Consider the following 17500-nt stretch of genomic DNA (forward strand, 5'->3'; position numbering starts at 1 on the left):
GATTAGTGCTCGGCTCGTTGGCTTCGCCCAGATCACAGAATGCGGCTAACAATAATCCCTCTCCGTCGCCGAGTGGCGCACCACCGGAAGTTGGAACGAAACGTGACGAAGTGGATAGCACACTGTTGAATCTCTTCGGTAGAATGCAAACCGTACCGTCCTCCGAAGGTGCAGCCACTGGTTCCGCTTTCACGATGATGGAAGCACTCATGAAACAGTACATAGACGCCAAGTTTGCAGAACTGGAACGATTGTTTGAAAGTAAAATGAGCGCCATGGAACGGCGCCAAAGCGATAAGCTTGATCAAATTCTGATCCTACTGCAGCAGAGGCACTCCCTTCCCGAACAAACCACTCCCTCCGCCCCCGTGATATTGTCCACAGAATGACAACGACGACGACGACGCGATTTTTCTTGCGGTGGATTTGCGAGATAGCCAATCGATAGCTTATCCACTCTTCTCCTCGTTTTAGCGCCTGTTCTGTTTGTGCGCATCGATTTTATTCGTATTAAATCAGATAGTTGTAAATAACACTGACCCCCTCTTCTTATTAGCGCTCTCGCTCGTATCCAATAAAGGCAAAACACAGTATTGCCCGAAACAATGTAGAGATTATGAGAGTGGGTTTGGGTGGGGTTGCAAGGTAGCTTTAGGATGTTGAACTGGACAAATTGCACACACAAACGCAGTTCGAGCCAGCTGCCAGTCGTCGTTGCAGAACGAGCGAAAACGCCACGAAGAAGTATGATATAATAAATACGAATAATAAACAGAAGAGAAAAAAAAAAACGATCTCACAAATTCCAGGCTATCCACCAGTCGTGCGTACGCATATTCAATTGAACGCTACACTTTTGGCGTGCTCATTCGTTGTAGTTTTCCGACCTACAGAGGATAGAAAGGAATCATTAAAAGGGAGTATAGTGCCGAGGAATATCCATTTGGAATGAAATATATGCAAACGAATCTTACGCGCTGTTTGGATCGAAGCAGTGCAACTTTTTACGCCAAGTCTTGACCAAGGCATCCCAACCTCGTCGGCTGTACTTCACATGCTTCGGCGGCGTTCTTGGGTGATCTTTGGTACGTTCATCGCTGTAATCGGAAGGGACGGGGAGGTTTAGTAAGGATTTCATCAAGTTTATCTGACCACAGGCAGCTTACCGTGGTACTTGCTCGATATAGTTGGTGTAACCGAGCGTATTCTTGCCATAATCGATCTGTTTCTGGCGGCGGACCAGAACTGCCTCATCCGTTTCATATTCTTGAATCTGCCGGCGGCCACTGTTCTGGCTCGACGCACCGGAAGAGCTTGAGCTTTCCGTCCGCCAACGGAAACCACCGTTACCGCGATCGTCTTTGTGTTTTTTACTCTTCTTCGAGTACATGGTATGCCGATCGAAATAACGGGAACCACGATGGTTGGGAGGATAATCGGCTCCAAAGCCATCTTTGTTTGTCGCTATCTCCACATTATCCTCATCCGTGCCATCGCTGCTTGCTTCTCCCGAATGGCGCCGCTTGAACGGTGACTTAATTTGCTCACTTTCTACCAGTTTTTTGTACTTTTTCACGTTTGCCGAATCTAAAACAAAATCGAATAGTAATTCACTCAAGAAAGGATAACCTCAAACCAGTGCGTCACATTACATGTGCGCGCGGTGGTTTGAGCTAAGTTGATGCCGTTGCTGAGTAAGCGAATTTGTTCGCGTTTACTTACCCAAAAAGTCGATCTCGATTTGTCGATTCGACATACCGGTCGATGATTCGTCGGAATCGCTGCTGCTTGCTGTTGTAGCGGTAACTTTTCTGCTCTTTTGTGATCCCTGACATCAAGGAAAGCCAAATTTGCGCGAGCAAAGAGATACCAAAGGCCAATACACATTAAAATCCCGGTACTGTACACTAAGGCAAGTCTAACTTTGTCGCATTTATTACACGAATACTAATCCATGACGAGCCTCCCAAGGAGGCGCCGTTTGGAGTCTAGTATGTGCGCGAGAGAGTGGGAAAGGAATGCAGAGAGTACTTACGAATTTCGTGCGCGACTCCCGTTCAGCAGCTTTACTCATTTGCTCTTCCTCCTCCATCGTGATATCGTACCAGGATTTGTCATGTTTACTATCCTTCAGTCCGACCTCTTTATCATCCTTTCGTTGAATATCTTTCTGCAGTAACTATAAAATATTGGATATCGAGGCGAAACAAGAGTACGTCATGAGAAGGATCTTCCAGGAGCATAGAAAAAACTACTCACCGCCATATCTTCTGGGCTGTGTCGGTGGTTCTTATTATTTTGCTAAAGTAATGCGTAGATTCACCAAAGGGAGTCAACCGTCGTCCTACCGACGAGGGTCTGTAAATCACCAATCTTATGGAAACGAAAGGAAGATAGAATGGAACGAGATGTAGGTTGCAGAATTGAAAAGGGGGCAGCTCTTAATTCCACGTACATTTCAGAATATTGGCCGTGCTGTGGTTAGTCAATTTGTAGATCGTGGCCTCGGCTACTATTACCGAGTTGTCTAGAAAATAGAACAGTTAAAAACGAACACCCTCGCGATACGCGAACAAAATTGCTGCAGATCGGGAACGGGAAACCAAAACCTTTTCCACTGTCGCTGCTGCTCCTATACAAGCGCGGGAAAATCGTAAACATACGCGCGTAATCCGAATGTGACCCAAAAAAGGGGTCCCAAAAGTTGACATTTTTTTGACAGTTGACAAAGAGCCACGACTGTCAGAAAGGATGATGAGTTTTTGTTGTTGTCCGAAGCTTATCGCAATTTCTCTACGCTGCGCCTACCAATTATAAGTCGCACCAGTTTTTCCTTTTGAAGTTACTACAGCACGGAACCAATTGCTGGTGTTTTGTTACGGTAGCGGCTGATGCGTAGTCACAGCTCGCAAGGAGGGCACCGAAATCGCGAACGAAAAGCGGAGTGACTACCCGCACATCCGCCCACCTCAGGGGAGCATCGTTAATCTTCGATCGTTGGGTAGGACACCCAAGTGAGACGCATCCCCGTTGGGGATGACGCACCGAGTGTAGTCGTTTGTTTGCTTACGATTGCAAACACATTACTGTCCGTGGGTTGTGCTGCTTCACCATCGCGGGTGTCCGGCAGGACCAGTGCTCCTCGCAGCGATGATGAACCTAGTGGACTGCAATCCGTACGGCAACGGATTGCTGTACGCTGGATTTAATCAGGATCAGGGTATGTTCGAGGACGAGCATTCCGCGATGCTGATAATTGCACACTGCATGTATGCGTGATCTCATCATTGTAGGATGTTTCGCTTGTGCGACCGATAACGGATTCCGGGTGTACAACAGTGATCCGCTGAAGGAAAAGGAACGACAAATCTTTCCCGATGGTGGCGTGGCGTACGTTGAGATGCTGTTCCGCTGTAACTATCTGGCACTGGTCGGCGGTGGCCTGAGGCCGCTCTATCCGCCGAACAAGGTGCTCGTGTGGGACGATCTCAAAAAAGCACCCGCCATTTCTCTCGATTTTAATGCTCCCGTCAAAGGAGTGCGACTGAGGCGTGATCGCATTGTGGTCGTGCTTGAGGGCATCATCAAAGTGTACACGTTCACCCAAACGCCCACCCAGCTGCACGTCTTTGAGACGGCCAAAAACCCACAGGGATTGTGTGTGCTCTGTCCCAACAGCTCGAAATCACTGCTCGCTTTCCCGGGTCGTCGAACGGGCCACGTACAGATCGTGGATCTGGCCAACACGGAGAAGGCTCCACAGGAGATCATTGCACACGAGACGGCAATCAGTTGCATTGCTCTGAACCTGCAGGGCACACGGATGGCAACGGCCAGTGACCGGGGCACGCTGATTCGGATATTCGACACAAGCAGCGGGGCAAAGGTGGCCGAATTGCGCCGCGGCTCTAATCAGGCCAAGATTTACTGCATCAACTTCAACCATCAGTCGACGTCGGTGGTCGTATCGTCGGATCACGGTACGATACACGTATTCAATCTCGATGAGCCGAGCAAGGGACGAGACAGTGCTTCGGGTGGCGGTGGTGGCAGTGGTGGAGGTGGGGGCGGTAGCGGTGGCGTCGGGGGATCCAGCCTGTTGACACGATACTTTACCAGCCAGTGGTCGTTCTGCAAGTTTTCCATCCCCCAAGGACCACCCTGCATTTGTGCGTTTGGATCTGAAAACAATTCGGTTATTGGTATGTTTCGTCCGATCGTTCGTATCTCTATTGTCTACTTTTCCACTTACTCGCCTCCTCCATTGCAGTGATATGCGCAGATGGACACTACTACAAATTTGTCTACAACAGCAAGGGCGAATGTTCGCGAGAAGTGTGCTCACAGTTCCTCGAGCTATCGGATGACCAGACGTAAGGATGACCAGGCGTGGCGTGGGGTTGGCATCATTGGAAGTTCTTTTAAATAAACCAAACTCACATACACTAAACACACATACAGAAACACACGCATACGTTCACCGATGCATAATTGAAAGGCGCGCACAGCAGAATAGATGTAAACGGTGTAGAAGGCTCAGGCGGCGTCGTGCGTATGTTGGCTGCGATAAAGGCAAAGGGGATACCCTCTCCGCTAAGCATTCGATGGACCAGATGGACGCTAGCGTGCGGGAGGTTCTCCCGCCTGCCTGCCTGCCTGTCGGAAACGTGATACGAGTTTGCACCGTATCGATCGAAGCGAAGGGGGTTGGCGAGCAGGAGCAGACAATCGTTGAATGTTGACGTGTACCGACGCCCTGTTTGCAGGACCGTTTTAGAGACTGTGTGCAAGCAAAGCGATATAGAAACAGAAAGTGCTAAGAAACTTATAAATAAACTCGTTCGAATGTGTCTTGAAACGATTTGCGAAATTGGCTTTCTTCTATATCCTTGGGTATTGCTTGTGAGCGAACGGAATTAACGGAAATTTTTAATAGCAAACTGTTTGAGTATCTTTTAAGAAGCGTGGGAACCCCCGGAGAAAAAGGTGAAACTCTCGGCATTCTTCTTCAATGTTGGCTAACACTAGTTTTGTTCTAAATTTATTAAACTAGAAAGAGTACGAAAATAAAGTCAAATAAGGTATTCTGTTAAAAGAAAATGCAAATCGTGTTTGATCGAAAAAATCGCAGTTTTTGGTAGTCTATTTTCTTTCGTCGCTCTATGGCTATTAGTAGTAGAAGTAGTTAAATGTTATGTTGAGAAAGTTAAGCTGCCGAAGTCTGCTGGACAAACTCAAAATGGAGCCTGGAGCAGTTACTATTATTTTGCTGCTGCTGTGCTGTTTGATGAACACAGCAAGGTGTTATATGTAGATTTCCCCGGTTTTTTTAATTTAATTTAATCCATTTTTTAAATTCCATTTTGTTCCAAAAAACGCTAGGAGTGGTAGTAAATTTAAAAAAATTTGCCCCCTTTAACTCCTTGAACTCGAGTGTGTATAAACGAAAACAGCCGCTAGGGGACGCTGGCAGTCGACAGTGATGGTCGCTAAAAGTGCAGCAAACAGGTGTTTTGTAAATTTCAGCTGCATTCGCTTTTTCTACAAAACACTTCAAGAGAGGATGGTTTGCGATGATCATTTATGTTCCTTATGTAATTTTGTACAACTTCAGCACGAATGAAAGACCCCACCTGGATCCTGTGCTGAGACAAACCGAACCGAAGCAGGTTGCCGCAAGCGATGCACTCCCAGTGTGCCGAGTGGGGTAATTGGATTTGGTCCGGCTCGCGGAACGTGTTTCGGATTGGCCGAGCTCAAAATGCTAACGATCGATCGGGCGCGAGGAAGCAAGCAGTGTAGTGCACGCGCTCGCGCGAGTTTCTAGAAGAAAAAAGGGGTTAAAGTGACGATTCCCCGAGTGGGTGGGGGTCGAATGTGAACATCGAACCTGTCCAGAGAGGGGAGGTGCGACCACCTTTGACCCGCCGACGTTCGTGAGGGTGGTTCTTTTGATCTTCAGGTGCATCTGGGGCTGCTGTTTGTGCACCGCGTCGCGTAGGAATATCGCCAACAACTGGCGGTTGCTATGTTTGGCGGCGTCCAGCAGCAACAACAACAACAACGGATAGGAGCAACGCGAACCAGTGAACCAGGATAGTGCGCGAGCAAAGGTGTAGGGGCGAGCGGGAGAGGTGGCAAGAACGTGCAAAGAAGCGAAGCCAAGTGACAAACGTGTCCATCCAGGGGCAGGGGGAAAGGGAAAAAGGAGTCAAAAGGTGAAACGGGTGCCGGGCGAGGAAAGGAAAGTAGTTTCTCGAGTCCGTCGTCCCGTCCAGGTATACGAGTTCGATCGTGCGATCGCGATCGCGTTCGTGGTGCGCTGTGCTGTGCTGTTCTTTTTTTCTTTTCTTTTTTCCGCGTGCGTGTGTGTTGGTGGCCACACCGTTGGTCAAGTTTGTCCGCCTTCTTCGAGAAACCTTCCTTCCCTGCGTTGCGGCGCCGCACCACGAGCAAGCAAGGAGGTGGCCAAAGAACGACGGAAAAGGGAAGAAAAGAAAGAAAACGCATCATCGTCGTCGTCGTCGTCGTTGCGGGCGGGAGGGGGTGCTCGCGTGTGTGTTGGTGTGTTGATGTGCCTGCGTGGTGGCCGCCGTGTCGATCGATTGGTCAGCAGCAGCAGCAGCAACAACAAGAGCAACAACAGCGCGGAATTGTGGTGGTGGTGTGTAGTGCTGAGCCGTGTTCTTGCCCTTTTTTATGCTCAAGACACACGACCGACCGACGGTGACGCGAAGTACGCAAATTTCTGGAAGCAAAGAGAAAATCGATCGCCAGTGACCGAAATCCGGGCGGAGTGGAGTGGAAACCACCGCTGGGTGGGTGCCGCGGGAAAAGTGTGTTTCTTGTGTGACGTGTTCCAGAGCACCCCCACGTCGTCGTCGTCATCTTGGTCGTCTTTCGTGGTTCCTTCGGTAGTGACCACACAACCAAACAACACCTTTTTGGAGCCGAGGTTATCACCTTCTCGAATGAACGGCCCAAACGACAGCATCATCATCATCACCTGCGTCGACGGCCATTAGCATACAACGCGGCGATCCAACGAGGAAAACCAAGGAAACCAACCAGCAGCGACTACTGGGAGCCAGACCATTTTTGCTCCATTCTCCACGCCACCAACAACAAACGCTTCCAAAATGTTGCGATTCCTTAGCCGGAGAAAGGGGCGCAATGCCGCGGCCGCCGACATGGTCGACAGCCAGATCAAGTCGCAGCGCATTCCGACCAACAAAAACATGATCCCCTGCCGGGTGATACTGCTGGACAACACGGACCTTTCGGTCGATCTGACGGTAAGTTTGGCAAATGGTCTGTCACTGCTGCTGCTACTACTGCTGGTGCAGTGGCCCTCCGTGGCCTAGGGACACATACACATTCCACACGGGCTGCATGCCACCGGCCTGGAGTGGCAAATATTTGTCGATCCGGATTGCACGAAACCGATAAGATAACGCTGTGGCTTGGTGGGCCGCATTTCGTGGCGACGGTCATGATGATGATGATGATGATGATAAGAATGTTGCCTGCGTGCGTGCGTGGGTTGGTGGTGGTGCACAGGTATGTGGGTGATAAAATAGGGTCGGGATCAATATTTACCAAAACGATCGTCGTTTTGGGGTTTTCTACACCGAAACCCGTGCTGCATCCGTGTGCTGTTTGCTGTTTGTAATTGGTAGCCAAAGAAGCGAGTGTCCGAAGAAGAAGGAAACCCGGACCCGCATCTAAACTTCTCCCCTCAAAAAAAAAAAAAAAAAGATCTTCAAGAACCACCTTCAAGAACCACATGTGTTGTTGGGTTCTTCATGCACACGTTTCAAGTGGCCGAGCGTTGGGTCTGCATAAGCAGTTCGAGCAAAGCAGGCTGTCGTCATAGCAGACAGCAGCAGTATGATCTCACGGTGTGCTGGAATTTTGCTGCCGATATTCCGATCCGCCTGCTAGATTCATTTCTCGACGTTTCGAACAGGTTTGCTGCGTTGAAGAAGTTGTCGCCTAGGAACGGCGCTTTGTGATGGCTACATAGATGATGCATCAGCAAGGCCCCAACGATGGCGTCACGGTGATGGGTGATTAAACTATTTTTATCACACACTCATCATGTTGTTTTCGCATCACATCGTACGGAACATCGATGATCGGAACAGTTGATGATCTTACCTAGTTCACGTGGCCCGAATTTAGGGTTTTTCTCTTACCTTAAAAAAAAACCACCCCTTTGGTACACAGCGCCGCAATCAACCAATTGTATCCATTCGCTTGATCGCCGCTGCTGCACACATGGAATCGATGGATGCTGAAACAATTCTTCCCCGTGGGCCATTTTCGAGTGTGTTTTTTATGTTTAATTTAATCAATTAACCAATTAGAAACATGGCGGCGGTACCTGTTTGCTGATCGCCACGGACTCCCATTAATCACGCCCCAAAGTCGGTCAATCAGGAGCGAAGATGATGGTCTGGCCTGGCTTGGCTCCTGGCCGTACAGGCGGCGCGTTAACGAGCGGCTTGTGCATCTCGCACCGGCGGTGGCTGCGTGATTCGCGCCGTATCCGTAAGTGGGCCGCTTCGAGTGGGAATTGAAAGTTTATGGGAACCGTAGGTGAAGTCGTAGTCGAGGACTACAAGAGCATAATGCGATGGGTGCGTGCCCAGACCAGCTCGCAACCTCTTCCGGGACCTACCCTTTCCGGTGTTTCGTCGGAGTGGGCGCACGCCCCAGTGGCCGTTGCAGTAACGTCGACTGAATGGTAAACACGATGTGTTGCCAACGAAGAAGCATCTGTTGCTGCCGCTGCTGCTGCTACACGCGACGCGGCATTGCGGGCTGTTCCATTAATGGATTAATAGGCAGCGAGAGAGGTCCTCGACAAGTGTTGTGCGAGCGAGCGAGCGAGCGAGCGTACGGGTGCAATCGGCGCCGATGGATCGAAACCGCGAACCGCGCATTAATTGCCTGTCGCGCACGCCACAGTTTGTGTGACCTTAATGTTGTCAGCCGTTGCCATCACGTTGCGGCATTCATAATTTATTCACTTTGCGCGCATCGCGTTACGCAGGCGAGCTCCTCGCCCCTGATGGCCTCTAAACTGCGCCGCTGCATCACTGTTCTCGGTCATGGCACGGTGCTGGTGTGTGTTGCTTGCTGCGTTGGCAAACTCGAAACTCTAGCGGCGGCTTGGTGTCGTCGTCGTCGTTTAGCAGGAGGGAACCTCGGAATGCAGGCCATCGGTAGTATCGCTTGATGAAGGTGGTACCCACCCCCCTAAACGCCACCCACTGCGAAGGCTCAAACGACAACCAAACGGCTGATTAAACAGTGTGCCCTCCACCACTCATTTGTTTGCCTGCTATCATCAGCCAGGCCATGGCACGAAGGGCTCTCCGTTCGATTTGGATGTCGGAAGGCTTTCCGATGATCCGCGTGCCTTCTGGGGTTCGTCGCTTCACGATGGATGGTCGTTGAAGTCTTTTCATTTGCGGCATCCCCTCAAAAAAAAAAAGCTTTTACCACGAAACAAGATGAGATGCAGCTGCTGCACCGCATAATGGCGTTCTATCACGCGTGCTGGTGGTGGTGGTGACTGATTAGCACCTATTGCCGCCTCTCCGTTGATGACCAGCTAGCTAGCCCCGGAGTGTGTGTGGGGTCGCGATTCGATTGTCCATCTTTCGGAAGCTCTTCTTGGGCTTGGAAAATATTTCTTTTTTTCCCTTCTTTCCTTCAGTTTGTCACGGATGTTCAGCGGGGGGGAGCTCCGGATCCCAAACAGGCGACAAATCCAATCACGGAAACCGTTAGTTCGTGTGCCGCCCTTCTCTCTCTCTCTCTCTCTCTCTCTCTCTCTCTCTCTCTCTCTCTCTCTCTCTCTCGCTCGCTCGTTTGCTCGTTATTCTTCCGGCGACAAACGCATGCCGTTACCCTCTGTTCTGAGTGAGGAGGGGTCACGAAGAAGCCCTCCAAAGCGCTTCCAGCAGTCCAGTGGCAGCGCCCGGGCTCCCGGTCAGCCCTTTCGTGGTGACACGTGTCATCGAATCGCGACACAACGCAACCGGACGGACAAAGTCACTTGGCATTTTAAGCGTTACAGGGCTTCCACCTTTTTGCATGCCCTGGCGGTGCGTTGGGAGTAGGCTGCGACGACGACTACTATGATCCTCAGAAATGGAAGAAACGTCGATGTGTGGTGTGGTTGTCACGAATGCAATGCTTGCTGTTGCTTCCCATCGCACTCAAGGGGATAAGATGCTGTACAATGGAAAGAGCATCGTGCCCCTCTCTTCCCACCTTCCTTCAAAGCCAAATTTGCTACCCACACTCCACGGATTGGGTGCGTGGATTTTTTTTCTTTCCCCAGTCACAGTGAGCCCCCCCTCCCCCTTCCGCTTCACATGTCGATTGTAAGAATAATAACAGTTTAATTGCCGGTGTGGTTGGTTTATTAAAATCTCAAAAACCCATTTTCTTCCGCACCGCTTACCACCGCTTCCGTTCCCGTGGAAAGGGGAGGGGGGAAGAGGGTTGAAGTTTCCGGAGCTCAAGCGGGCGGCCCCCTTCGTAGAAGCCACTGTTTTGGCTGGATGTAAAGGAAGAAGAAGCGTGAAGACGTGATCCCTTCCCATCGCCATCGTGCGTCGTCGTGGTGTGTGGTGGAAGCGACGCGAAAACGCTTTTCCCAGCGTCGCATCGCTCGTTCGTACGTACGTTGATCGCATCTATGATCCCTCGTTCCTGCCACCCCGATGATCTTTACCCGTCGTGTGCCAGCGGGGTGGGGTTTTGTGTTTTGTTTGCTTTTTCTCGACATCCCCCGTGGCCACCCTCTTCTCTCTCTCTTGCTTGTCTTAATTATTTTCCTCGAGTTCTGCTCTCCCCATCCCGCGGGCAACGACAACTACAACGACGAAGAGATGGATTCCAGCGTTTCACATTCCATTCAAGGTGACTCAAGAGGCGCGCAACTACCGCAATCTCACCTCTGGGATGCTGCTTAAGACACGCACCTGACGCGTCAGAGAGTTATTCCGTGAGGAATTGTGATTATAGCCCGTTGCCCCGAGAGTTGATAAGCAAGAAAGCGGCAGCAGCAGCATGTTTGGAGGAATTAATCGGGCCACCGTCGTCGTCGTCGTCGTCTTGTGCCACATTAACGGGGCTGTCTCAGTCCATTTTCCTCACCACCCGCTTCGACCGCTTCGCTTATGCAATGCACACAGGCGCGCAAACAACACACAACTGCAAACAACAATCGATGCTCGGTGTTCGAGATCTTCGTGGCAGATCCAGATCGAAAAGAAGGGGTTCAGCTAATTGGTGGAAAGCTTAATGAAGCTGCATCGATGTTACGACCGGGGACGATGGCGTCGATGGTGTGTTGTTTGCGTCTCAGTTTGGGTATGGAATTTCTCGCGCTTTTTTTTTTGTTTTTTCTTACCTGCCAATTTCCGTCATCAATGGCACTTTTGTGGGGTGGTATCTTAATTGGTAGCCGGGCAACCGTTCGGTTCTCACAGTGTTTCGCACTCACGCGCACATTTCGGCATTCAGAAGCAGCCCCAGAAGCGATAAGATTGCAATTGGAGTGAATTTACTTGAAACGATTGTAATCCAGATTGAGAGAACCGGTATTTGTCCTCGAGTTAGTTGCATTCTTTTGGCATCAGTTACGTAGAGGCAGACTTTGAAGGCTATGCCATTGATTGTTTTTAGCCTTTTGGAATCCTTTTGTTTAACAGATAATAAATTAGAGCTGTCGAGAGGTGTTTGTAAGCAAAGGGTGTTCTTGTGAAGGCCAACACGATTCCTTCTTGGCTTAGTCCCCTAACGAGATGACCTGGAACCATTCAAAATAAAGTTCGATGTTGGGGAAAATATATTCTTTAAACTCTAACTTCTTGTCCATACTATAATATATTGGCGAAAAATGTACCATGGACCTAGAATTGTTTCTAGAGTGTATTGCTGTTATTTTTACACACGGTTCTTCAATCGGTACCGTCTCGTTTATACTGTTACGTACGATAAAAGAGCGTCAGAAAAACGGAATAATCATCTAATATTCGATAAGTTTACAAGCAGTTAAATGTTTAAATGTTTGTGAGCAACGGATTCCATACAAACCTGCCTCGATTACTTGACCATTTTACAGATTCCATCTTTTCTAAGCGACCGATCATTCTATTTTCAAAAACGGACAAACAGTCAGTTCTCACCATGGTTTCCCCACTTTCTAGGACTAGAACCTCATAATGTGGACGCTAAAAATAGAAATTGCCACCTTATATTGCTTTAGAATCTTATAATTTGGAGAAAGGGTGAGAACAACAATGCACCCCAATATCCCTAGTAGCCCATGGGCGCCTGGTAGACATAGAAACGAGAGCTTCTTCGTTCCAATCGTTGCTGTGGTAACAAAATTCTACCAAAATGATCAACGAGGAAGCTGCTGCATCCCTAATACAACGTGTTCCGAAATGTTCCATAATCGGACTAAAAATTAGCGTCTCTGCTCAAGGCATTCAAGAAATTTGAAAAAAGATGAGAAGGTAGATGAGAAACCGAAGTAACTTGGAATGGAAAAAAGGGAAAAGCCCATATTGTCTTCCGCCAGCCACGCCTTTTTTTACTACAAAACACAGACAAACGGAGACCGTTGCTAGCTGACCCACCGGATCCGGAACAGTGACCGGCGACCGGCTGGTGAGTTGCCAGGTGCCATTGAACCAACGTCGAAAATTAGCATCGAAAGAGTTTTCTCCGGCGATGGTCTGGGGCGCGACGCGAAGACCCCAGAGACCGGAACATCACGAAGTTTTCGTTTGTTTCCTTCCGGGCAGTCGTCGTTGTTTTAAGAAAACTATGGGAGGTTAACCGGGCATTCCGAGAAGAAAAAAAAAACATTGAACAACCTCCCACTGGAGGATAATTATTATTTCCATAAGTAGAAAGTCGCGGCCGCGTGTCTCATGTCTTCCGAGATTCGGCCACGATGGAAGACGCTAATCGCAGGACGGTGAGTTGGGAGGCTGCCTCACTTACCACCTCCCCTTCCCGCCAAGAGATTCAATCCATCTGCCGATCCTCTGAGATCAGCGTGTGGCGCGGAAGTGTTGCGAAGAAGTGTATCATTTTCGTTGCCATTTGCTAAAACGTTGGCCACCGAGGAAGAGAGAGAGAGAAGTAGATGAAAGACATCTGTGTCCGTGTGGTGGCACTGCTGGTGGGTGGGCGGTCTCTTGCTCAGGGATTCCATCAAATTACTACGCACGAGGCTCTCTTTTTCCGGACTTTCTGCGTGAAGCGCAGCGTTTCTCTCACTTAAATGCAGTACAAACCCTCCATCCACAGTCCTGTGCAGCGCCTGTCGCTTGCAGGCCGGCCGGCTTGGCTGCCTTCCATTCATCCATTTGTTTGATGGCAATTTGGCGAAATCAAAGATTTTCGAGAGGCCGGGCGGCACAAGCTGGTACGGGCTCTGTGTTTTTAATAATTCGATCGCAATACAGAAGAAACGCCACAAAGAGAAGAGGCTGCTCAAATAACACCTTCATGACGATCGTTGCGGACGACGCGAAAAGTTCGCTCGAGCGGTTAATGTGTGGCCATTTAACCATCCAGCCAGCCAGCCAACCGAGCGAGAGGAAGTAGCATGAAGTGTGGTGTAATGGTGACCGCGGAAGAAATCATAATCATTTCTTCACTTTTGATTTCTCGAACCACCCATCCCCTTCGTGGTGGGTGGAGATGATGCTCCTCATTAAATGCGATTTCCTTTCCGTGGCGTCGGCCTCTTCGGCTAAGACAATTGCTTGCTCTCGCTCGTGAGCCAGCCAGGATGGCCAGGTTGCGTAGCCAAAAAGTGATTAAAAGGTCGATCTGCTGCTGCTGCTGCTGCTGCTGTACAAAGCGTACAAAAGTGCGTGTGGTGTGCGTGTCTGTGTTCGAGATGATGTCGAGAGAGTCCAGTGCGCGAGGTTGAAATTACTTTTCGGAGGGAAAATAAAATAATTCGCCACACGATCCGTCGACGGAATGGTGTCGAGCCGCACGGGAGGGGGCTGGGGTAGGAAAAATTAGCCAAGAAAATCATCGGTCTGCGGCACCACGGTCAGTGAAGGTTGATTTCGGTGACCGCGCTTGGGCTGATTTGGAAATGTAGTTTTTCTTGGGCGGTGGATAGCCAGCGTTGTAGAAAGTGACGGGCCAATTGTTTTGGGGCTCGTTGGCAAGAGTTACTAATGGATGGACCACACCCGGCGTGTCTGGTGGTGGTGGTTGGTGGGCCGAAGATGTACATTAGGTGTAATATGGATCTTTATTTTGATGTAGCACAGCAGCGTAGATCCACTTTTCACGGTGATCGTTCCGCCGAGGTGGTCAAGCACAGAAAGGGTGATGGAAATTTGATGATAAACAGCCACAAACAAAACTGTCCGTTAACGTACACACACATTTGGTGGCCAATGACGGTGCAGGAGCGGGCTGAGAAAGGCAACGGAACTGTAAAACGGTAACGTTTACTTTATGGTGATCTTTAATCGTTGTAGAAGTGCCATATGTGAAGGTTTATTATTTGCCCCACAAAAGAAAAATATGTTTTAAGGATCAAACGTCCTTTACTTATTGCCGCCACTAGTATGCAAAAGAATATTCCAGACACAAATGCATGAAATCATATCTCGAGACGTTTAAAGCTCTTCTGGTTCGTGGATTCTAGGAGCTATTTGTCGTAAGTTGGTCCAAGGAATTGTATGATTTCAAAACTATTAATCTGCAATATTGTACAGGGTGCGCCATCAGGCGGTACCCTATTTTAAAGTTGGATAACTCTGTCATTTTTCAGCCGATTTGGACAAATAGGCCAGTTTCTGAATCTTCAGTCTGTGCCATTTTAGTTTAGTTTCACGATAAAAGAGTGGACTGAAATTGTCACACTTTACATTGAAAATAATCAGTCAATAGTGGAAACTGCGATCGTGCAATGGATGATGAATGAATGCTTCGCCGCATATGACGGCGCTGGACTTTTTCTGTGGTTCTATTTGAAAAATAAGGTTCATGCAAACAAATTGAAGGCTATGAAAGAACTTAAAGCAAATATTACAGCTGAAATTGCCCAAATAACTCCGTAAATGTTGTCAAATACAATGCTAAATGCCCGAAAAAGGAACGCTTTTTGTATGCCAACTGACGGCGGTCATTTGATGGAAATCATATTTTGAGTATGGTACATTAAATGGCATTGAATAATCTAAATAAAACTGGTTTATTTTTTAAAATCGGTTGGAAAATGAGTTATTCAACTTTCAAATAGGGTACCGCCTGATGGCGCACCCTGTACTGTTTATCAAACGTTTCTCAAAACAGTTACTGTAATAATTATTTATGGAACCTTTGCGAGCAATGTATGCGAAGAGGAGTCCTTTGAACACAACAAGGCGCTTTGCAAAGACTTCGTGCATTCACGATCACGTCGTTTTTTATGCCTCAACTCATCTCCAATCGTGAAAGTGTCTTTTGTAATTTCATTTTTAAACGTCTATCTACCGGGTAATCTGCTGTTGCACCAGGTAGGTGCGAAGTGATCGCCGTTGTTGTTGCATATGTAAATCCACTCCGTTGATTCCCCGTTATGAATCATCATTGGATGAGTTGTGTTGCGTGAGTTGGCGATATAACATCGTCATAATTTCGCAGTCAGCTGAACTGCAGTCAAGCCAGTGGCAGGTGATTGAATCGAAGGATCGGAGTGATGATCAAAATATTTAAAAGCAGCAGCAACAGTCGTCTTGCATCTTAATAAAGGAGTACGATTGTCCTTCCTTTGTTCCTTCTGTGTTCGTCTCTCAGAGGACTATTTTGTAAATCCTCCAACTACTGGCGGAGAAATTTGGTTTATTATCTCTTCCTTGTTTCGGTTGCATCTTTTAATGTTACGTCTTCAGATGCCGTCTGGATGCAACTCGTCGTCGTGGAAATGGACATCCATTATTCAATTAATCAACACTCGTGAAGTGACCCGAACTGAACGCGGATGAATGGAAAAGAGCCCGCAACCAGATCACGATCATCGCGCTGTTTCTGGTAGGTTCGAGACACCAATCTTCTTCGCCACATTTCGCTCGGGCGCGGTGATTTATCACTCAGATTGCGCTTCGTGCGCTCAGATCATTGGTTTGCTAACGGTGGCGGGGGCTCACGGGGGGGGTTAGGAGGTTTCTTTATGTGTGCGCCCGCCCGCCCCCCGCATTTCAGCAGCCACGCTGGAGCTGTGTCGCGCGTGATGAAAGAAGGTGGGGTTTGGGTTTAACCCAAATGACACCACGACAACCGCACAGACGTACACACAGTGTGGGGACTGTCTCCCGGTTTCTGGTCCACCGATGACGTCGTCCTGTGAAGAAAACGTGATCGACATTCGACGACGACGACGCCATGCACTCCTGCAACTGAATGCGACCATCTGCGAGGGTGCCCCGCGCGTGTATCTGCGACATTCGCTCGTGCCGGCTTGCGCTGGCTAACCCCTTTCGCAAAAAAAGAAGGTATGAAAACCACTCGATCTCGTTTGTGTGCTATTGCTTTTGAGCAGTTTGAGCAAACCACAAACCAGCGATGGCGAGATGAGGTGACAGAAGGCACACCAGTGGTGGTGGAGCCGGTCTCTGAACAAAGATTCGTGGGTTTTGAGTGAGAGGAATAAAAAGGGGGACGATGGGGTCGGGAGTTGCACACAAAATCACATAACCTCCTTTTGGGGGCAGCAGCAACAGCAGCAACAGCAGCAGCTGCGTGTGATGCTTTGTGGACCCCGTTTGTTGTGGGTTTTGCTGTCTGGTGCTGTGGCGCTGGAGATTGCATTGCACCACCACCACCACCACCACCATCAGTGTGATTCTACTTAACAACATCGGTTGGCCTCTTGCTAAGAGCAGGAGCATTGGTAACCTTTAGCTTACTTACATTTGTTTGGCTGGTTCAGAGAGAGAGAGAGAGAGAGAGAGAGAGAGCGAATGTTGAAAACGGTACATTGGCACGAGACCAGAGACTGCATCTTAAAGGGTAATCGTGATCTCCATTGATAAGTTGGTACGGAGTATTATTAGAAAATAGTAGAGTGTCCTCATTTCTGATCCCTTCAAAGGGTGTTTGTTATGCGTTTACAACACTCATACACTTATCTCGTATAAACAATGATCTGGTTTAGAGTCTCGATCTTCAAAAAGATCGTCATTCATCCGACACGTGTGCCTTTATGGCCAACAAAATGCTGTATTCTAAGTAAACCCCACAACGTTGATAAGCAGCATAAATAGTACCTGTAGCATTCATTGTTTTAATGATTTGACATTCATTTATGGTAGCATATTCATAAAACACAAATCACACTTCCATATGCTTTGACGCTGGGCATCATTTCAGTTGATTACGTCTATTGCACGACGGTAAAAGTCTCCCTTAAAAAGGTGTGAAAATGAACGGTGAAAATCAACGATGAAGC

At 48.6% G+C, this 17500-nt stretch overlaps 4 protein-coding genes across 7 annotated transcripts in view; 3 read left to right on the forward strand and 1 right to left on the reverse strand.

Annotated features, from left to right (window-relative positions):
• The window catches only part of LOC126572362 (uncharacterized), a 1810-nt gene extending 987 nt beyond the window's left edge, over positions 1–823 (forward strand). Inside the window, exon 3 of the mRNA XM_050231605.1 lies at positions 1–823. This exon is cut by the window's left edge and continues 467 nt beyond it. Within this exon, the coding sequence (XP_050087562.1) occupies positions 1–389 (389 nt within the window). The 3' untranslated portion in view covers positions 390–823.
• LOC126572367 (histone RNA hairpin-binding protein) lies at positions 466–2644 on the reverse strand. Its single transcript, XM_050231611.1, has 7 exons — positions 2456–2644; positions 2260–2373; positions 2036–2179; positions 1723–1828; positions 1167–1587; positions 975–1097; positions 466–887 (listed from the first exon to the last, which is right to left on the reverse strand). The coding sequence occupies exons 2-7, from the start codon at positions 2263–2265 to the stop codon at positions 866–868; spliced, it is 822 nt and encodes a 273-aa protein (XP_050087568.1). The 5' UTR covers positions 2266–2373; positions 2456–2644; the 3' UTR covers positions 466–865.
• Positions 2645–2788: 144 nt separating this feature from the next.
• LOC126572361 (WD repeat domain phosphoinositide-interacting protein 3) lies at positions 2789–4858 on the forward strand. The gene is made up of 3 exons (XM_050231604.1): positions 2789–3220; positions 3294–4202; positions 4271–4858. The coding sequence occupies exons 1-3, from the start codon at positions 3151–3153 to the stop codon at positions 4375–4377; spliced, it is 1086 nt and encodes a 361-aa protein (XP_050087561.1). The 5' UTR covers positions 2789–3150; the 3' UTR covers positions 4378–4858.
• Positions 4859–5776: 918 nt separating this feature from the next.
• The window catches only part of LOC126572351 (band 4.1-like protein 5), a 21345-nt gene continuing 9621 nt past the window's right edge, over positions 5777–17500 (forward strand). For all 4 annotated transcript variants that reach the window (XM_050231587.1, XM_050231588.1, XM_050231590.1 and 1 more), the window contains exon 1: positions 5777–7295. In XM_050231587.1, the coding sequence (XP_050087544.1) occupies positions 7140–7295 (156 nt within the window). In that variant the 5' untranslated portion in view covers positions 5777–7139. The remainder of the gene's footprint in view (positions 7296–17500) is intronic.

The sequence above is a fragment of the Anopheles aquasalis genome, chromosome 2, assembly GCF_943734665.1.
Source record: "Anopheles aquasalis chromosome 2, idAnoAquaMG_Q_19, whole genome shotgun sequence".
Classification (NCBI taxonomy): Eukaryota; Metazoa; Arthropoda; class Insecta; order Diptera; family Culicidae; genus Anopheles; species Anopheles aquasalis.

What these genes read in the sequence shown, in the direction of transcription:
- LOC126572367 (XM_050231611.1), bottom strand. An exon ending in AATCGAGATCGACTTTTTGG is followed by an intron (nt 1,588 to 1,722) that starts GTAAGTAAACGC and finishes ATTTTGTTTTAG; the next exon opens with ATTCGGCAAACGTGAAAAAG. An exon ending in TGCTTCGATCCAAACAGCGC is followed by an intron (nt 888 to 974) that starts GTAAGATTCGTT and finishes TATCCTCTGTAG; the next exon opens with GTCGGAAAACTACAACGAAT.
- LOC126572361 (XM_050231604.1), top strand. Translation starts at nt 3,151, where the DNA reads ATGATGAACCTAGTGGACTGCAATCCGTACGGCAACGGATTGCTGTAC. An exon ending in TGGATTTAATCAGGATCAGG is followed by an intron (nt 3,221 to 3,293) that starts GTATGTTCGAGG and finishes TCATCATTGTAG; the next exon opens with GATGTTTCGCTTGTGCGACC. An exon ending in TGAAAACAATTCGGTTATTG is followed by an intron (nt 4,203 to 4,270) that starts GTATGTTTCGTC and finishes CCTCCATTGCAG; the next exon opens with TGATATGCGCAGATGGACAC.